Genomic DNA, 18,663 nt, shown 5'->3' with positions numbered 1-18,663 from the left:
ATAGCTGTTATAAGGCAGGATTTTTTAAATCCAGCTTTGTTTTTTGGAAGGTCTAAAGACCTTTTAGCTGCTCCTGTTGGTTCTTGAGGCTTTGTAGTGTAAGGCTATATTACCATTAACCTGTTATTCGGGTTTTCCTGTGCTAAAAGATTATTTAATTGATTTTTTACTCTTTCCTGGCAATGGGAAGAGCCAACAGTCTGTAGGGAGGGATGGTAGTATGCTGGATCTCTGAGGAGTCCTCACCTCCAGCAGGTTGAATGAGAAGATCATCCTGCTGAGCTCAATCTTCTCTCCTGCTCTCACATTTCCTGTGAAAATGCTCTTAAGAGGAGCAGTGTGGGAGGTGAGAATAGAAAAGATAAGCTGATACTACCTTCTTCCATTTGAATTTAGCATGAGAGCTTTACCTATTGGTTAAAAAAATTAAGAGCTATCACCACTTAACAGTATTTCAGATAGATGTAATCCAACTCAGCTTGAAAACATGTTTTTTTTCTTCCCATAGAAACATGTTCTCAGAAACTAGGGCACAAATCAGATAAAATTGTGGCTGTGAAATAATCTCTTCATGGCAGCACCAGCTATGCTCTCATAAAGCTCAAATATCTTCCAAATAAGATAAGCAGTTACACAGCAGGATGAAAGACTTATATCTTGTACTTGTGGGAGAACTGGGAATTTTGATCCCTGAAATTGTTTTGAAATTTTTACCAAGAGATGAAATATTGCAGTGTTGCTTTTAAAATTTGTTGCTGGATGTAGCTCTGGATGACTTGAACCCACTTTTCTCTCCAATGTCTCTTGTTTTCTTTATAGAATGGCCACAGGTGGCAGATAATTCAAGATTTGTTGGGAACTGATCAAGACAATCTTGACTTGGCCAATGTCAACCTGATGCTGGAGCTGCTGGTGCAAAAGAAGAAGCAGTTGGAAGCAGTAAGGACTTTCTTATTTTATTTAAATGAACACCATTGACAAGTTAGCAGCATTTTTTTCATGCTTTTATCTTCTTGAAGTAAGATTTGATTACTGAATTAATTGCTGAGAATTTTCTCTTGCATTTTAGTGTTGAAAAGTTGTTCATCTCACTGACCTTTGTAGCAAACTAACATTTTGACTATGATGCCCATGATGTGCTTGTAGTGTTGCTGCTGGCAGGGTTGTATAAACAAGCAGAGAAAAAGAAAAAGGATAAGAGAAACTGGCTAGCAAAACAGAGAAATGCATATGAAGACGTTTGCTAATTGATTATAGCACAAGTAAATATCAGATATTTCTTGGTAATAAGCAGGAAGAAGTCCAAAATATATAGGTTAAGGAATAAACTCAATGAACATGTGAAAAAAAATTCCATCTTTTAGTTTTCACTGGAACTGATATAACCCGAGTGACTGCCGTGCCTGAAGCCTTTGTTTAGTATTTAATACTTGAAATAGAAGTTCAAATGTCTTATCAGGCTGGTTTGAGTATTTATACAATATGGAGCAAGCTGTTTCTATGATTTAATTGAAATGTATTTAGTCTGGGATAGTTCTCGTGTATTTGGCCATTCCATGCTGTTGGTCTCAAGTGACCATTTTCCAGTTAGGAGAGCCAGATCTTCTCAAACTGGATTCCAAAATTTAGCCTAGTGAACTTTGGGTAGGAGGTTGGACTTTGGTTCTTTAAAACAGGTGAGGAAAAGTTGTATTGGGAATGGCTTATCTTAATTCACTCTCGCAGAATCAGTATTTACAGAACTTCTGGTTCTGGTGGAAGGAAAGTAACCCAAAAATATGTTTACTGACCGCTAGCAAATCTGTTATGTTCCTGTATCATGTGGGGACTTGTACATAAATTTTTTTTATTGTGGTTCAGTGAAGATGCGATGGGAGTATGGTTTCTAACTTAAGAGTAAAACCTCTTTTTTTTCTGAAGGTTTTTTTGTCATTTCTGAGCAATCTAAAACAAAAGAAGGCACAGGACTGAGTGTATGGGTGCTTCTGAGCAGAAATATCTTTTAAGGATACTAAGCCTTAAAAACAAACCACAACCAACCAACCAAAAAAAACCAAAACACAAAAAAACCCCAAAGAAACAAACAGAAAACCAAAACCACGCCTGACACTTAAAGAACAGTTTTTAAACTTTTTCCTTTCTGGTTTTACTCGCTTCACTTTCATTATCACCACAGGGTGGGGAGGAATAAAATAATCTCACAAAAGTTGTAGTCTTGCATCCTAATCTCTTTACTTTTCCTGTCTCATCTGCCTTTCATGGATTCTGCATGCTCCTGTGTCCTGCTTCTCTTTGAGTATATGTTCACAGTCCTTTAATAGTAAATATTTTGGTAGGTTATGAAAATAAGCGACACAATGCTGGGTTAGAATTAGGGCTATATTAATGCTGGAATGTAGTTTTTATTTTTCTTTTGCCTTGTGCTTCTCTTATTTTACCCTGTCAGATTTTGGCCAGTTTGGGTGAAAATATTAAGCCAATGGTTGAGGTAAATGACCTGTTATGGGAAGATAGGAAAAGGATGTTTTAGCTTCATCAGTGACTTCACTGTTGTCTTCCACTCTTGAGGAATGTTCAACAGTAATCTCTTTAAACACAAATGTTAATTTTGGAGTGAGGTGGTTTTCTTATAAATACTTAACGCTTTAGTATGTTAAATGTGAAGTGGATGCTAATGGTCTTCCAGGGTAGATGATGAGCCTGTGAGGAACCTGTATTCCAAAACCAATTTCAGATGCTGTAGCCAAAAACACTGGCAAGCATTTCAACTTACTAATAAGTCTTCAGTAACACACCAACAAGAGCTGTTACAAGGTTTTCTACCTTCGTGCAAAAAAAATGCCGTGAGCCAAACAAAACCTTAAAACCTGTGAGGCTAAGTCATACTACCATTCTTAAAACAGCCTTAATAAGCTATTTTCTCTTCCTCACCTCTCAGTGAAAGCTGTTCCTGTGTTGTGTGGATTTCTGTGTATTAAATGAATGTTCCTTATTTACTGTGTTACAGGAGTCCCATGCTGCCCAACTGCAGATCCTTATGGAGTTTCTCAAAGTTGCAAGAAGAAACAAAAGAGAGGTAACTTGCTTTGTGTTTCCATGGGTGAGGTGGTGTCTGCCGCTTTCTACCAGTTCATGTCTGCTTAAATTTCTGTTTAAGTGATGTATTAGCCTGGCATTGTCTCTGCAAAGAAAAAGGCAAGGATGTGCTTGGGGAAATCTCAGGCAGAGGACATGTGGGTTTTAAGGAAAATTAATCTCTTTACATGTGACAGCTTCAATTTTTAATCACTTGCCTTTTTGTCTCATGCTGGTGAAGCATGTGGGAAGGGGGAACTTGAGGGTAGAGATTCCCCACTGTAAATTTACATCAAATTATTGAAACGAGATTTTTCTGTGATGGGGAATACTGAAGGATGGGGAAGGAGTGAAATTGTCACTCTGAACTTTTTTCTTTTAGTGTATCAAATGCCGTGACTAATGCTGCGTCATAAAAGAACGAATATTCTATGCGCCTTCCATATCTGACTGAAAATGAGTGTCTCAAGTGGCTTCCATAATCACCTACACAGTCTTTAATGATTTGGGACTTATCATTTATAATGTAATACAATGCAAAACTCCTAGTAGTAGAAATATCCCAGAAACCTAGAAAAATGACTGTGAAAACAGCAAAAGGACAACCTTTTTTGGAGCATCGTGGCTTTTAATGAAAGAGGTGAAGAATATAAGACCCAGTGGTGTAACCTGAACCATGTAAAGGCAATGGATGTAATAAGCATTTTCCAGAATAGATTGAGGGTCTGGTTGTGGAGCCATCTCAAAGCAAGTTGTTCAGAGTCTGTCCACCAACAGATACCCACGGCCTTCTGATCACAACCAACAGCAACGACGAAAAGGAACAAACCAAGGGAAAAACTGACTCCAAGATAAAGCCACGTTTGCGGAGTGAGACCTACTAGGCATAGTGTCCAGTGAGAGGAGGTGAAAATACTAATGGTTAGGATTCCTAAATGTCAAAGGAAAATGTATGTAAAAGAATATCTTAGATCTTAGCAGAATACGTAAGAGAATACGTATGTAAGAGAATATCTTAGATCAGATGTCAGTGAAGACGAAATGGCACGCTTCCATTTCTGATTCTGTTTAGTATGAAGCATACTACCTGTTTGGTCCTTCAGGGTTGGAAAAAAAAAAAAGGAGGAATGTATTACTCTTTATTTTTTTGTTTAAACAACAGAGACACAAGTATTGCTCAAAACCATCGAGTTATCTCTTAGCTTTCATTTTTTGAATGCTGCTATAGTTATTTTGTGGTGGCTTAGTTCATAAGCACCTCTCAGATCTTTAGAATATCTACTTTCATTTTCTTTGGGACAGTACCATAAAGTCAATGATGATTTTGCTTTCTCCTCCCCTGGGTGAAACTGAGTTAGAACAACTCTCAGGAGGAGGGGCTGTTGATACCTACTTTAGTTCGCATGTGTTGAGTGGGAAGGATGGAAGGAAGGGAAATTGCATAGCTTCTGGTTTATAACATACTGTAGCACTGTGTTCCATCTCTGACTATGACTTTCAGCACCTGGGAAACCTTTCCCATCTCATCTACATCTGCCCTTTGCTTTACTAGTAATGTCCAAGGGTGGCATCTCTCTTTTGAAGCTAAAGAAACTTAATTTTGGCTGCAGATCCTCTGAATATAGCATTGGCAGCATCATGAAGCCTCTTGGGACACTTAGCTTATCTTCTATGTCCCGGCTTATGCATTCCCTCTGTTGCCAGGACTTCCTCTGATGTTATTTCTTACCCCCTTTATATTCCAACACAAAATGCCAACTGTCACATCTCCAAAGAGTTTTGTGCAGGCCTGTCAGTTCTGTCCTTGCCATAGTGGTTAGTGCCTGGCCTTGTCATTTATTTTGAGGGAAACAAGGCCTTGTCAGCCTTGCTGCCAGCAATCTTTCTTTTTGCTTGATAAAGGTAAGAAACATTAGAAGCATGGAAAATACACACCAGTCAGCAGGATAGTTTTAGAAAGATATCAGAATCTGTCTTCAGCAATCGAGCTATACCCATAAAGCAAATTAAGCCAGTTGATGCTTTGAAGTTTACCATAATTTCTTTTGGTGCTGTTAATAGGTGACTGTTTAAAAATAAGAATGGAATTCAAGGGACCTGTGTGGACCTTGGAACATTTCTACAATGTGTTGACCACGGCTATGAGTCAAACAAGCAGGCTTTATTATGTAGAGGAACACTACCCTTTTTCCTTTCCTAATCCAAACCTGATTCTAGTAAACATGACTGCAGGGCAATTGCAATTTCATTCAGTAAGCCATAACTGCAAAGTTCTTAATAAATTAAAATAAAGCTGCTTTTGTGTGTGGCTGAGAGTGCCTGATTCAAATCTTTCATTGTTTAAAGGAATGTAAAATTGCCTGGTAATCGTGTTTCCTAATATGCTTCTGAATATTATTACATGACTTTATTAACAGGTTTAATTTATTACGTGATTCCGGTTCTTACATGGAGAGTAGGTATTTTGTTAGTTAATACACATATTGCCTTAGAGTTCTTGTGCCTGTATAATGTTATAACATGTTCAGGGTATATAGTTAACCACCTGTAACTTTTCTTGCTTACTTCACTCATAAGTTTGCTGTGTTTTTTTTTCTCCTGCCTTCATGAAATGATGAGTTCTGAGCTTACTGGAGGGGGTTTAGAGCTGGAAGAAAGCTGTATCTTTATAGCCTTATACTTAAGAATTCAGAATATTGCTATAGTCAAGTATTTTGACAAATGCCTCTTTCTTGTGCTTTCATCATTTCTCTAGAAGATAAATGTGAGGTTCAGCACCTGCAGAAGTTTCTATTAAAAATCCTGGTTTGATCTGTTCATAACTTTCCAAAACATTGATCTTTCAAGCTGAAATCTACTACATGTTTTTTGCACAAAGGTATTTGCAAGTCCTTTTTCATTTAAGTTTATATATTTTGTTTTGAATCTATGGCAATATGACAAAAAACCCAAATCCTTTGCAATAGTAATAGGAGAAAAAAAAAAATCTTACTTTGAAGAAGATTGAAAACAAATGGCTAAAGCGTGAAAATATTTTTTTCAACAAAATACCAGATACTTTTAGTGGGGAGAAATGTATTGATCATCCACAATAGCTGGTTGTCTCCAAGGCAAACTTAGCATGGCTGTGTGCCTTTCCATATGTATGGACAGTTAATGTAATGCACAATTTTTGATTTTGATCCAGCAGTCTGTTTTGTTGAAATCAAAGATTCAAGGAGTCTGGAAGGTCACATTTAATAATGAAATACTTAACTTTGGGTTTTTATTCTTTTTTTTGAAGGAAACCAAATGCAACAACCTGTGATTTTTTTTTTTTAATTCATATTTTCATGCCAGAGTTTTGATACCATTAGCTTAGCTGTGTTGCGTAAGTATTTGTGCAAGTTTAACTTTGTTTACTTTTATATGATCACATGTTCTCATCTTGAACACTCAGCAAGAGAGCTGATATCAGTTAATACAAAAAGTTCTCCCTGGTTTTACATTTGTAACTCAAAAAAAAGAAAAGGCGTACTGTCTTATCAGGGATTTGAATGATACCAAATGAAGCGAGACACCACTATATATATATCATATATAATTTGTCCTAAAACATTGTTAGCGCAGCTACTTAGTGGAGAATGTTTGTTATTTCTGTAAAGCAGCACCATTGCTTACTGAAGGAGGATACTGAGCTTAATGATTAGTATCACAAATCAAGTTCTACAACATACAGGTGATATTCCCCAGATGCATTCATGCTTCTCTTGGCAGCTGTCACTTTATTTTTGTATTTTGTGGGCTTTTTCTTTTTAATAATGTCATATTAAGTCTCATATCTAACAAACAAGACCTTTCTCATATCTACTAAAGAAAGGGGGCTGTTTTCAGCTGTTGGATGTCCAGGGACAGAGAAGTCATCCTGAAATGTCTGAGGTTTGTGGCACTGAGCCCTGTTCGGCATTTTAGAATCATCATCATTCTTTTCAGCCTCGAATGCACGTATCTATCCGGCTGTCTTCACTTACTGCATATTGCAAGCATGTTAAATACAGAAAATACGAGGAGTTATTAGTTATTGTGGGATAATTGCAGGGAATTATAAGCATGAATTCTCCAGGGATGTCATTACCTTGTGTTAATCACTTCACCTGTCAAGTCTTACTGTTCTGCGCATACACACATGGATGAACTAATGAGTAAGCAAGAGGAGGTGACAGAACTAGAAGTCAGTCATGCTCTTATGTTGTCATATAGTCTTGATTACGTTCCAGGACTCCCGAGGTAAATTTATAGCTATAGTAATCTCTTTCCTATCTGCTGCACTTAAATAACTGGTATTTTAAATCTATTTGCATTTCTAAGCTACTCAGTGAGAGACGTGAGCTCTGACTGCAGGGATGATAAGCCAAGGATGCAGCAAGTGTATGAGCAGCAAGCCAGAGATTATCATATAAGCATCAGTGTATAATAGCTGAGTCTCATTACTGCAGTGGAGAGGTCTTTCCAAAAAGAGGGGGCAACCTCATACTAGGAGTGAAGTAGCAGGTATAGTGATGTATTAAACACTAAGGCGATTAATCTACATGTTTAGACAGCTTTGTTCCCTGCCCTGGATATCTTTCTCTTGTGACACTTTTCTATCAGACCTTATCAGTAAGCCTTCAAAGCATCACCCCTGCAACCCAAGCAGGAGGATTTAAGTGAGGGGCAGGAAAATTCAAGATATAAAATGTGGTTTTGATCAGCTAGGCATCTCCTTCTTCCTACCCTTAGGAATTCTGTGTGTTAAGCAGCTCAACCAGGATGCTGTTCTCAAACCTTTTAGCTCTTCCCCAGCTAAGAGGAAACATTTACCATTTGGAGAAAGTATTGATCAGGGAAGAAGTATTTCCTGCAGATCAATTTGTTATAGGTGGACTGCCCATGTGTCTAAAAGGCTTGGATGCCATATTTTCCCAATGGAAGTAACTTGCACAGGCTCGGGTGTTCCTGTCTTCATACTGAAACAAACCTTGTACCTTATTCCACTTGTGCAAAGGCTTTGTGACAGTGAAGTGTTATGTCAAAATAAGTGACATTTGCAATTAATTTGAAAGACTAGATTCTCTTTAAACTCTGAATATGGCTTCCTTGCCCTAGTTGCCCTGTATGTTATAACAGACTCTGTATCCAAAGCAATAATGGAAGGACAACCCAGATACAGACAAGAATTATTAGGTTGGTGCAGAAGTAATTGCAATTTTTGCATGTTTGAAATCTGCCATTTGATATTGGATGCATTCTTAAATGTGGTTATGTTATACATAATTTCAATGTGCTTTTCTTGCTTTTTTTTGTTACTGACTTACTACTTGCTGTTTATTTTATATTTATTTTAGACTATGGAAATGATGTTAGACAAAAAGCAAATTAGAGCGATTTCCTTATTCAAGTTCAAAGTGGGTCGTAAAGCAGCGGGCACAACTTGCAACATCAACAACACCTTTGGCCCAGGAGCTGCTAACGAATGTGCAGTGCGGTGGTGGTTTGAGAGCCTTGAAGATGAGGAGCTCAGTGGTGGCCAACAGAAGGTGGCAATGACCAGCTGAGAGCAATCATCAAAGCTGGTCCTCTCACAACTACACGAGAAGTTGCTGAAGAACTTGACATCGACCGTTCTACAGTCGTTTGGCATTTGAAGCAAATTGGAAAGATGAAAGAGCTTGATAAGTGGGTGCCTCATGAACTGACCAAAAATCGAAAAAATTGTCGTTTTGAAGTGTCATCATCTATGCAACAACAGCGAACAATTTCTCAATCGGATTGAGACGTGCAACAAAAAGTGGAATTGATATGACAATGAGCAATGACCAGCTCAGTGGTTGGACCAAGAACCTCCAAAGCACTTCCCAAAGCCAAGCTTGCACCGAGAAAAGGTCACGGTCACTGTTCGGTGCTCTGTGCCGGTCTAATCCACCGCAGCTTTCTGAATCCCGGTGAAACCGTTACATCGGAGAAGTCTGCTCAGCAAATCAGTGAGATGCACCGAAAACTGCAACACCTGCAGCTGACATCGGTCAGCAGAAAGGGCCCGATTCTTTTCCATGACAACGCCCGACCACACATCGCACAACCAATGCTTCAAAAGTTGAAGGAATTGGGCTATGAAGTTTTGTCTCATCCACTGTGTTCACCTGACCTCTCACCAACCGGCTGCCACCTCTTCAAGCATCTCAACAATGTTTTACAGGGAAAACGCTTCCACAACCAGCAGGATGCACAAAACGCTTTCCAAGAGGTTGTCGAATCCTGAAGCAGGGATTTTTACGCTACAGGAATAAACAAACATTTCTCGTTTGCAAAAACGTGTTGACTGTAGCAGTTCCTATTTTGATTAATAAAGATGTGTTTGAGCCTAGTTATGATTTAAAATTCACGGTCTGAAACCGCAATTACTTTTGCGCCAACCTAATAAAACTGGTTTCTAGAGAGAGAAACGGATCTTCCTTGCTGTAGAGTTGTGATTGAGGTATTGAGTTCTCTGGGAAGACATTAGTTTCACTGGGTACCTTTAGGAGAGGTTCAGCTATTGATATGTAAGGTTACACTCAAGTTTGCTAGAGCAGTAGTTGATGGAAGAACAAGAAGTGGGAAAAATTGTGTTGGATGGATGAAGTTGTGGGGTAGGATGAGGGAATTATCTACAGAGACTCCCTAATTTATCCTCCTCAGCTGGACAGATGATACTTTTTACCCCGTGCTGGTTGGTGCAATGGCTGTGTGTGTCTAGGGGAAAAAAATGCTCCCTTTGGTAAAAGTCTCATCTGTTTGTCTTGATCTATGGTGTATATTGTGATGAATGCTTGAGGGTTTTGGGATCAGAACCTTGAAGGTGTGTGACTGAACACAATGTGGACTTGTGAGCTTTTGAAAAGTGTGAATCCAGATGCTCTGTTAAAGCCAGTTGGTGGAATAGTGTTGGTGACTTCACAGCGTTTCTGTAGAAAATAACTTCTGCTGTTCTTTGCTTGTGCTTTATCTGGAATTGGAAAGGCAGTTGGTCACGGGTACATGATTCTTTCCCTCATGCATTTTTCTAGGCTGTTTCTTTTTAGGCTGTCTCTGTGTCACTGGGAGGCTCTGCTGAGCTTTTAGCTTTTTGCAAACATTTAGAACGTGGACCAGGAGACCAAGTCAGGACTGATGGTTGTCTGTGCTGTACTAACACAAAGGATGAAGTCACTGCCTCCCGGGGGCCCTCGGTCCAGGAAAAACAGGATGCCCAAGGTTGAAGCCTCATTAGTAGATAGCCAGCTGAAATCAAACTGACTGTGACATGGCGTTTAGTAATATTTAAGTTCAAATGAGTATTTCCACCCTTATGTGAAAATTCAGTAGCATGGTAGGGTGTCTCTGAGCAACTCTAACCAGGGGATTTCCCTTCATCCACATAGTCCAGGGCTGAGAATTATCTTTGAACTCTGTGTTTAAGCTTCAGACTCAAACTAGGGAGTTCTGGGGGTATTACCTTGTGGGTGTGAAAGGGCTTTAGATCTGAAAGGTTACCTAAAAAGAACAATATGAGAGTCCGTGTTTCCTCCTGTGGTAGCTGCGCTTGACTTGAATGTCTGAAATCCCTTTTCCAGACATTATAAAGAATGCTGCGTATTTTGAGCTTGTTGTTTTTCTTTCGTGTGTGTGAAACGTGGGACCAGAATGTTATACACCTACTTATCGTAGTTCGCTCAGCGGAGCTGGAGTGATGAAGTTTAAATTGAGTTGAAGCCTTCTCCTTGCCCACTTGGCCATTTCAGTTCTGGGAAAGCATCTGTCTGAGAAGAGAGTTTATAGTATTTGCTTCTATTTTAGTGTACGTTTCAGTGTTACTTCCAAGAGTTTTTGCTGACTTGATCTGAAGTTTGACAGGTATGATTCTGCCCATCGTTGGGACAGGACTTGGCTTGATCTCTGTGCCCGACGTAGTGAAAATCAAATTAAGGACCCATAAATCTGGATATACTGCAAGGACCATAATTCAGTTAACTTTCCTTAAATGTCCCTCAGTGGCTGGCAATTATAAATCAGTAGTCTCATTTTTCAAAGTTTAATTGGAATGAATGTGAACTGATATAAGGTCTTTGACGGATTAAAGCTAAACCATGAAATGCTTGAGCCAGACTACCAAAAAATCTCAATGTGGGCATTAATAATTCATTTGCTGATGGTATGAGAAGACGCTTCCTAAAATAAGCATGAAACACACTTGCCTAGTTTTTAGACTTGCTACTATTGGGCAAGTTTATGGTAGGTTCAAATTGCTTGCCTTAGTGTAAATGGAAGGAAGAATTAGTAAATGAAGTCCCGGAGCTCGTACTTTTGGCTCTGTGTAGTAGTTAATAAAAGTTGGCTAATAAGAAGGTGTCTGCTCTTGTTCCTATAGAAAAGATCTCCTATTTATGTGATGGCAACAACTGTCAATTATGTTTCAGTTGTCCAGTTTGACTGTAAGCCAGTATGTTGTAGAATAGCGGATATCCTTGCTGTAATTTTAGAACTAAGTGTTTTTGTAACTTCCTTTTAAATGGGATTTATGAAAGTGGGGGACTAATGGTATTTGTCTGCTAGAGCTGAGTACGTGCAGGACCGGTGCTGTGCAAATGTCACTTAACTTCACCACTAATCTTGGAACTATAGCACCACCTGCTATTCTTGCTGTAGGTTTCACAAGTGAAAATGGAATTATCTGTTATGGTGTAGTGGTTTGTAAATTATCTGTGGCAGTCTCGTTTTAAACCATTAAACTTGTGTTGTCTCCGACTCAAATTAAGTATAAATGGAAATCTTCAGAGTAGAGAGATTAGGATGCAAAAACAATGTCATCTCATTCCAAAGAAGCAGGAGCCATGTTACACATAGATGTGGACCCAGCAGTCCTTTCGTCTGTCTTCAGGGACAGAAGCTTATTTTTTTAGTGTTGGAAAGGTAAATTTAAATGGTGGATTATCTATTGCAGAGCACGTGGTGAATGTGGTTTTGTTTAAGCAAAACTTTCTGCCACTTAAAGGATGAAGCTTAAGCACTCGAGTGAATAAGTCTTCGGGAGCAGCTTGCCAAATATTCTTGGAATGTGTCACACTAAGAGTAATACGTCTTGCAGTACCGGCTAGCTTTGGATTTGGGCAATTCAATATTCCCTTGTAAATTCAAAAAGACAAATCCGTCTGGCCTTTAGAGAATGTCTTGTGCTTAATAAGCTTTTGGTGGACTTGCCAAGTTGGTAACAGCTTCAGGTCAAATGCCACAGTGCTCATTGCCTGTAGGCTTTTATTGTGAATTGGGGAGGGTCAGGTGGGCTTCCAGGTCTCAATTTATTCATTAGAATTGTGCATCTTAGTGACCCAGACTTGCATCAGAGCTGAGTTTTGTCTGCTTAGGTCCGGACTTGGAGCTTTCACCTGGAGAAGTGTATGTTTGGAGCCCTGCAAGGCTGGGTGTAAGCTTTGCATGTGTTTGGATGGGACACGTCTGCTGAATGCTGCTGGGAATTAGAGCTGGAAAGCGGCAATGCTCTTCCTTAGGGGTGAACAATCACCAAGTATGTGGCTTCACAGATGAGTGAAGCCAGGTTACTGACTGAAAAGTAACTGCAAAAACCTGAAAAATACTACACGTGACACACAGAAGGGAAAGGGGATGTTGGCTGATGAGAGGGGATGTTCCCTGTGGACCCTTTTGGGAGCAGCCCTCAAATTGACTGTAGGTAATGGTGTCATCCAAGGTAAGTGTCACACCTTTGAAAGAAATGCCATGTGGCACTTGCTTGGTGCCGGGGCAAATCTCTCCGTGGTCATAAGAGGTGTTTTGGCCAATCTTAAAATGTTGTCGATGACTTTAAATTGGTAATTGGCACATTAACTGCTAGCAAGAGAAATATTCTTGATACTTTTTAGCAAAAACACTTTGTGTTTTGTTGAAGGGTGGAACGATCACTGTCTCTTTCATGGTGGTTTGTTTGTTTTTCTAATGATGTTCAGTGTTTGGAAACCAGTTATAGATACCTTGCATGGAAGATATTAGAGGAGCATAATAGTATTACTTTGAATAATATTGGTCTCTGATATCAAAGTACCTCGTGCTCTTGTTTTGCACTGTTTTCACAATAGCATCTTTGTCTTAAATGTGAGTTGCGTGTGCACTTATGTTAATCTATGCATATGAACTTTCTGCCTAGTGACTTTTGAATTGTGTAGCAGTTAAGATAGCTCAGGTTCCTCTCTGAAAAGATTGACATTTATCTTGCAGTGCAGATTGATTTAGACTTCTCCTCTTCTCTTATCCACAGCAATTGGAGCAGATCCAGAAGGAGCTAAGTGTTCTGGAAGAAGATATTAAACGAGTAGAGGTGAGGTGCCCAGACATTGTTCTGACTCTGGCAATTTTTCATTTTCATCAAGCTGTCTGCATTCCTTGTGGGGCTGCTGTGTTAAATTCATGGCATTTGAGTCAGTAATGGGAAAATGAACAGATGATGCTCTTTCTTTAATTTGTTCATTTAGTTGATGCGTGTGAGCTGCAAGTTGGTAAGAGGGAGCTTCGTTGAAATGTGGCTCTTCTGTAATTGTGTCTTTCCATTTCTTCGTGTGGGTAATAAGTATTTTAGAATAGTTGCTGGGAATCAACAGTCAGTGTATTGATCATAACTTAGGATTTTTGTACATTGCAGTGTTCTGGCTATTTGCCCAGGTTGTTTAAATCTTAGTAGCATGCCACTCTTAAAATGGGGAGGTGATGGGGGTGCACAAGAGAGATGTAATGCAGAGACTGGGTAGGAGCAGAACCAGCTCCTGCTGTATGTCAAAACAAGCAATCTGCTACTGCCTGATTATAATTAATTTAACTCCTTACTGACAGGGATCTCGACATTTCTAAGAATTACTCTCCAAGTATTTGTAAACCCATCAGCTCATCCTTTCTGTCCTTGCGTTTTTAGGCTTCTCCTTGGTCCTTTCCTCTAATCATTCTAGTGATTTGATCTTGGAGTAGGAAACTGATGTTTCGGGAATGCTTCCTGCCACCATATCTCTAAATAGTGTTCCTTAAAGCTTCCTGAGAATCAGTTTGCAGGTCAGCATCTATTGCTCATCTCGAGCAGTAAGCAGGAGCCCCCAGCCATTGCCCAAAAGCCTTTCAAATTTCTTCACTTCTGTTTCATATGCATGCTAATGAATTATCAAATATAAATAGAACTGACAACTGCAGGAACTTCCCTTCAGCTGATAGCTACACAAATCGTAACTTGGTAGATAACAGCATTTTTCAGACCTATTTCCCTAAATGTTTCTTGGCTCTTGGGAAATAAATATACCTTAGCATGTTTCCTTGAGAGTGATAAGACAGGTCTTCAGATCTAGGAGAAGTTATTCCCAAAGCTGTGGCATCCCTCAGAGAATATCTGGCTACCTGCTTTTCTGCTGTTGAATCAGTCACTTTGGTGGGCTGCAGCTGGGGTTTGTATCTGGTGTGTGACAGTGACCTTGGTTCTGACCTCTAAAGCCTGGGATTTCTCTTGTCACAAATAGCCTGCTTTTCTACCTAACAACTAACGGGTACCTAGTGGGAATATGAAAAGCACTAGTAATGTTGTCCTGAAACCTATTGCCCCCTTAACTAATGAGCTGCGGTGTCCTGCGTAGCTTCCATTTCTCAAAAGGGATGAAAGGTGCAGTCTCATACTGGGTACATAGCAGTGATTTAGTCTGGTGGTGACAAAGCCAGGTTTGTGTGCAGGGTTTTGTCTCTTGTGCACTTGCCACACAGAAGACTGATAGATCCTCTTTTAAGTCTGGGGCATGGTACCACCTTTGCCCTTTCTTCTTGTGGCTGTTCTTGCCTTGACCCATATCCAGCACTATTTTCCAGTCGTGAAGGCTATTAGATAAAAGTTTGTATGTATCTCAAAAATGCAGTTACAGCTTGCTCGTTCTGCCTTGTTTAAAGGAGATGCGGAGTTAGAGACAACTGGATGCTAACCAAATCCATTAATTTTTTTTTGAGTATAAACTCCAGAGATGTCTCTTTTGGGGCAAAAAGCACTGCAGTTGTAGGATTTCAGAAACCCAGTTGGAATGATAACTGGAAAAAAAAAAAATGAGAAAATCAATGTTTCTTCAGGTATAGTGAAGACTTCTAGGTGAGAGTTGAATATACGTAGATACAATTGGTTATGTATTTGGAAAAACATAAAATTACTATGCGAACACTGTATATGAGAAGGTGCCGACTGTTCATGTTTTGTCAGCTTTGCTGTAATGTGGCTTTTTGTTTCAGGAAATGAGTGGTTTGTACTCCCCGGTCAGCGAGGACAGTACGGTGCCGCAGTTCGAGGCTCCTTCACCTTCACACAGGTACGCACTTTGCAACTCAGAACTTGAATTTCAAGCCATACATGTTGCACTGTACCTTCTAATTGTGTCCATGCCATGCCCAAAACACCAGCAAAACTAGGTTTTGAGTACCGTGCAATATTTTCCTGTTCTGTTTTGGATTGGTACGAACTTCATGTGAACAAAGCAGTGAAGAAAAAGCCATCTGGGTCTGCTGTTGGATGAGCGGTCTGCTCTAAACCAGATGCTGCGGGAAGCTGATGGTTTTAAATTTAGCGTGGATTATTTAACTTGAGCTATAAGCCTTTGCTGTGGTATAAAATCTTACTGTTAAATACATGCTACCTTTTCTAAACATTATGCTGTTCTGCTTGGCATATGAAAAGTCTTGGTTTTGTATGATATCGGTGTCCTCTGGCTTCCCCACTCAGTGTGAATGGCTAACGGTATGGGTTCAAAATTTAAAATTTGCAGCCTATTGATTCTGTTTATCTGCTGTCTGTTTTGATTTAATGAAATGCTTTTCCAATAATGTTTTTAATGTGGATTTTTGGCTGGAATATTGCCTAGTCCGGTTTCTTGATGATAAAATTCCAGATGCTGCTTATATCCAAGTTGCAAGTGCCAGAGTTTGAAGTGTTCTGCTTCTTTATAGCCCTGTTTTTTGGTTGTAAGAAAGCTCTGATTTCACAGGGCCAAGTTACGTCGTTGAATGATCATCTCTCCTACGTCTTAATAGTAGAGTCCTCTAAATTGTTTACTTCTATTATAAAACTGGGCTGGTACCTTTTCTGCAATTAGCAGCTCTAAACCTAATAGCCCACAAGTAAAAAAAATGATCAGATTTCTTCCCCTACAGAGATTTAATGCTCTAGTAAGGAGCCCAGCAATATTGGCTATTCCTGGACACTGAGACCAGAATCTCTTATATTTCCATGAAGCTTTGGCTGGCCCTGAGGGAGAGGACAGGAATATGGCCAAGATGGATGGGAACAGTGTTTGTTATTCACTTCACTGCTTGTTTAATTTTTTTGGGGTGCAGGTGTGTTTTTTGACATGGGTTATTGCTGTTTTGCCAAGAAGCAGGTTTGTGAAGCTGAAGAGATTCTTGTTGGGTTCTACTAGTTTTCTGGTTGTTGGCTATTAAATAGATTGCTTTTAGTTTGCTTTGTGGTACTGCTGCTTGGGGAAACATTGAGCGATGGTTGGGCTGAATTTGTTACATGTTGTACATCTTCAGGCCTAGAAAACTTTCTTTTTTTTAACAGAAGATTGTATTTACGACTAGGAATGTATCTGCGTTACTTGAGCCAAGCTAACAAACAACCTCCCAAAGAACCTTTTTGGTCTGAAAGCTGGAATAACATTTTAAGCCCAAGAGTTGGTGAGAGAGTTGGGGGGGGGAAATCTGCCGTGTGAGACATACACTGGTTTTAGTCTACTGAGAATTTCTTATTATTCCTTTATGCCTGTTTATGTTGTAGGGCCAATAATTCTCAGTTCTTGCTTTTGAAGGTACAGCGTTCAAAATATTTTAGTGACTTTGGGCTGATGCGTGTCCCCCGAAGTCTGCTGGGAGATGGTGATGGGTTAGACCATGGAGTCTCTTTCTTGCCCAATCTTAGCTTGACTGGTTCCATCTGGGCTGTGTCTTTAACTTTTAAAGTTTTCCTTTGGTACAACATGCCCAGGGGTGTGATATAATAGGATATTCAGGGGTTTTCTAGGGTATATGGTGTCGCCTTTTTCTCTTGGCTTGAAGAGATCCCATTTCTGTTCTTCAATGATAATGCTGCATTCCAAGTTTATCTTGAGTGAAGTGTCTGAACAGGCATCCATTGTTGCCAGACTCTTGTAACTTCTGTCCCTGCCCTATCCTGGCAGTTTTATATAATTCAAGTAATTCAATTGGATTAAATTACCAGAACTCAGATTCCAGAAAGGTCCACCACTTGAAATTCACTTTCTTTTCAACATTAAATGTGAATTTTGGAAAGTATCTTAAAAACTCTACCTCCGATTCCTCTTTGGAAAGAGTGCTGTAGAACTCTAGGAGCATTAAAATATGCTGATTTTTTTTTTTTTTCAGCACTATATTAACTGAAATATTTAATATCCAAAGTGTGTTTTAGAGATGCTATGGACCAGTAAGGATGAAATATAAATGTGGTTTGAGATGGTTTCACTTCCATGTTAAAATGTTACTAAACTTGCAGCGACTTTTAAACTTATCAGCGAATTAAAAGGGTATATTTAAATTGGAATATAACTTATGCTTAACATCCTGCTAATGAAATATAATTGTATCAAATTTTACTAATGTGTCTTATAAATAGTACAAGGTTATCATAGACCCGTGCTGAGAGGAAGAAATTCTCTTTGGCCTTTCAATTTAAAGTTCGAGAAAATAGAGTTCTTTGGCATTCGGTTTTATCTGGTCTCTAGTGACTTGCCCTTATTCATCTCCTTCCTCTAAATCCCAGGGTTGCTTCGTTAATTCTCTGTTTCTTTTCATTGTTTGTGGCTTTTTTCCCCATGCTCTTAACATCTTCAAAATGTAAAATTACTATGCCTCCCCCGTCTTCCTTCATAAGTTCTTTAGCAACAAAACAAGCACGGCTATCGTGCTCAATACGTTCTCGGCTTCAAGAAACACGTGTTTTCTCTTACGCTTGTACAGGGTATGATGAAACATTAAATTGAGTAATAGCACAACACTTGTTTACAGCACTGCAGCTCTCTGGGCTTGTGTACTAATAGGGAACAAGAGGGGAAGAATACGGGGAAAGAACAAATAGTTCTGGGTTTGGTTTTTCTGAACAGGCGTGCGTGCTATTTTTGCTACCAGTAAATGGTGCAAACAGGAGATACAAATAAGCAACTTGTCCATGACTGTGTATTCAGGCGGTAACAGCAATAGCGAACTAGCCCTAATAGGAGTTTCTGGGGGAAGATTCTGATCTAAAAATTAGTTGCCTGGTAACTCTGATTTAGTTATTGAAATCCTGATCTCCTTCCCCTCAATTTGTTCTAATTACCCCCTCCCACTCCCATAAGGGTATAACAAATGGGATTTATAGTTTGCAAGTTGCTGTGGTTTTTTGCTGTCGTCGTTCTAGGTTTTTAAATAAATGTTAGTGTAGCTGAGTTTCCTAATTGAACCTAATGTTACAGCTTTTTAGAAAGAACTCGGAGGGAACTTTTCTAATTTTTCTGATTATTTGCTTCCTGTTTTTAAAAG

General features: G+C 39.3%; 1 protein-coding gene across 3 annotated transcripts in view; it reads left to right on the top strand.

Moving 5' to 3' along the window:
* COP1 (COP1 E3 ubiquitin ligase) overlaps positions 1 to 18,663 on the top strand; it is a 125,993-nt gene that overhangs the window by 10,754 nt on the left and 96,576 nt on the right. For all 3 annotated transcript variants that reach the window (XM_065648919.1, XM_065648920.1, XM_065648918.1), the window contains exons 5-8: positions 820 to 939; positions 3,008 to 3,076; positions 13,382 to 13,441; positions 15,367 to 15,443. In XM_065648919.1, the coding sequence (XP_065504991.1) occupies positions 820 to 939; positions 3,008 to 3,076; positions 13,382 to 13,441; positions 15,367 to 15,443 (326 nt within the window). The remainder of the gene's footprint in view (positions 1 to 819; positions 940 to 3,007; positions 3,077 to 13,381; positions 13,442 to 15,366; positions 15,444 to 18,663) is intronic.

This window comes from Caloenas nicobarica, chromosome 20 (genome assembly GCF_036013445.1).
Source record: "Caloenas nicobarica isolate bCalNic1 chromosome 20, bCalNic1.hap1, whole genome shotgun sequence".
Classification (NCBI taxonomy): Eukaryota; Metazoa; Chordata; class Aves; order Columbiformes; family Columbidae; genus Caloenas; species Caloenas nicobarica.
This window is presented reverse-complemented; position numbering and strand designations above follow the sequence as displayed.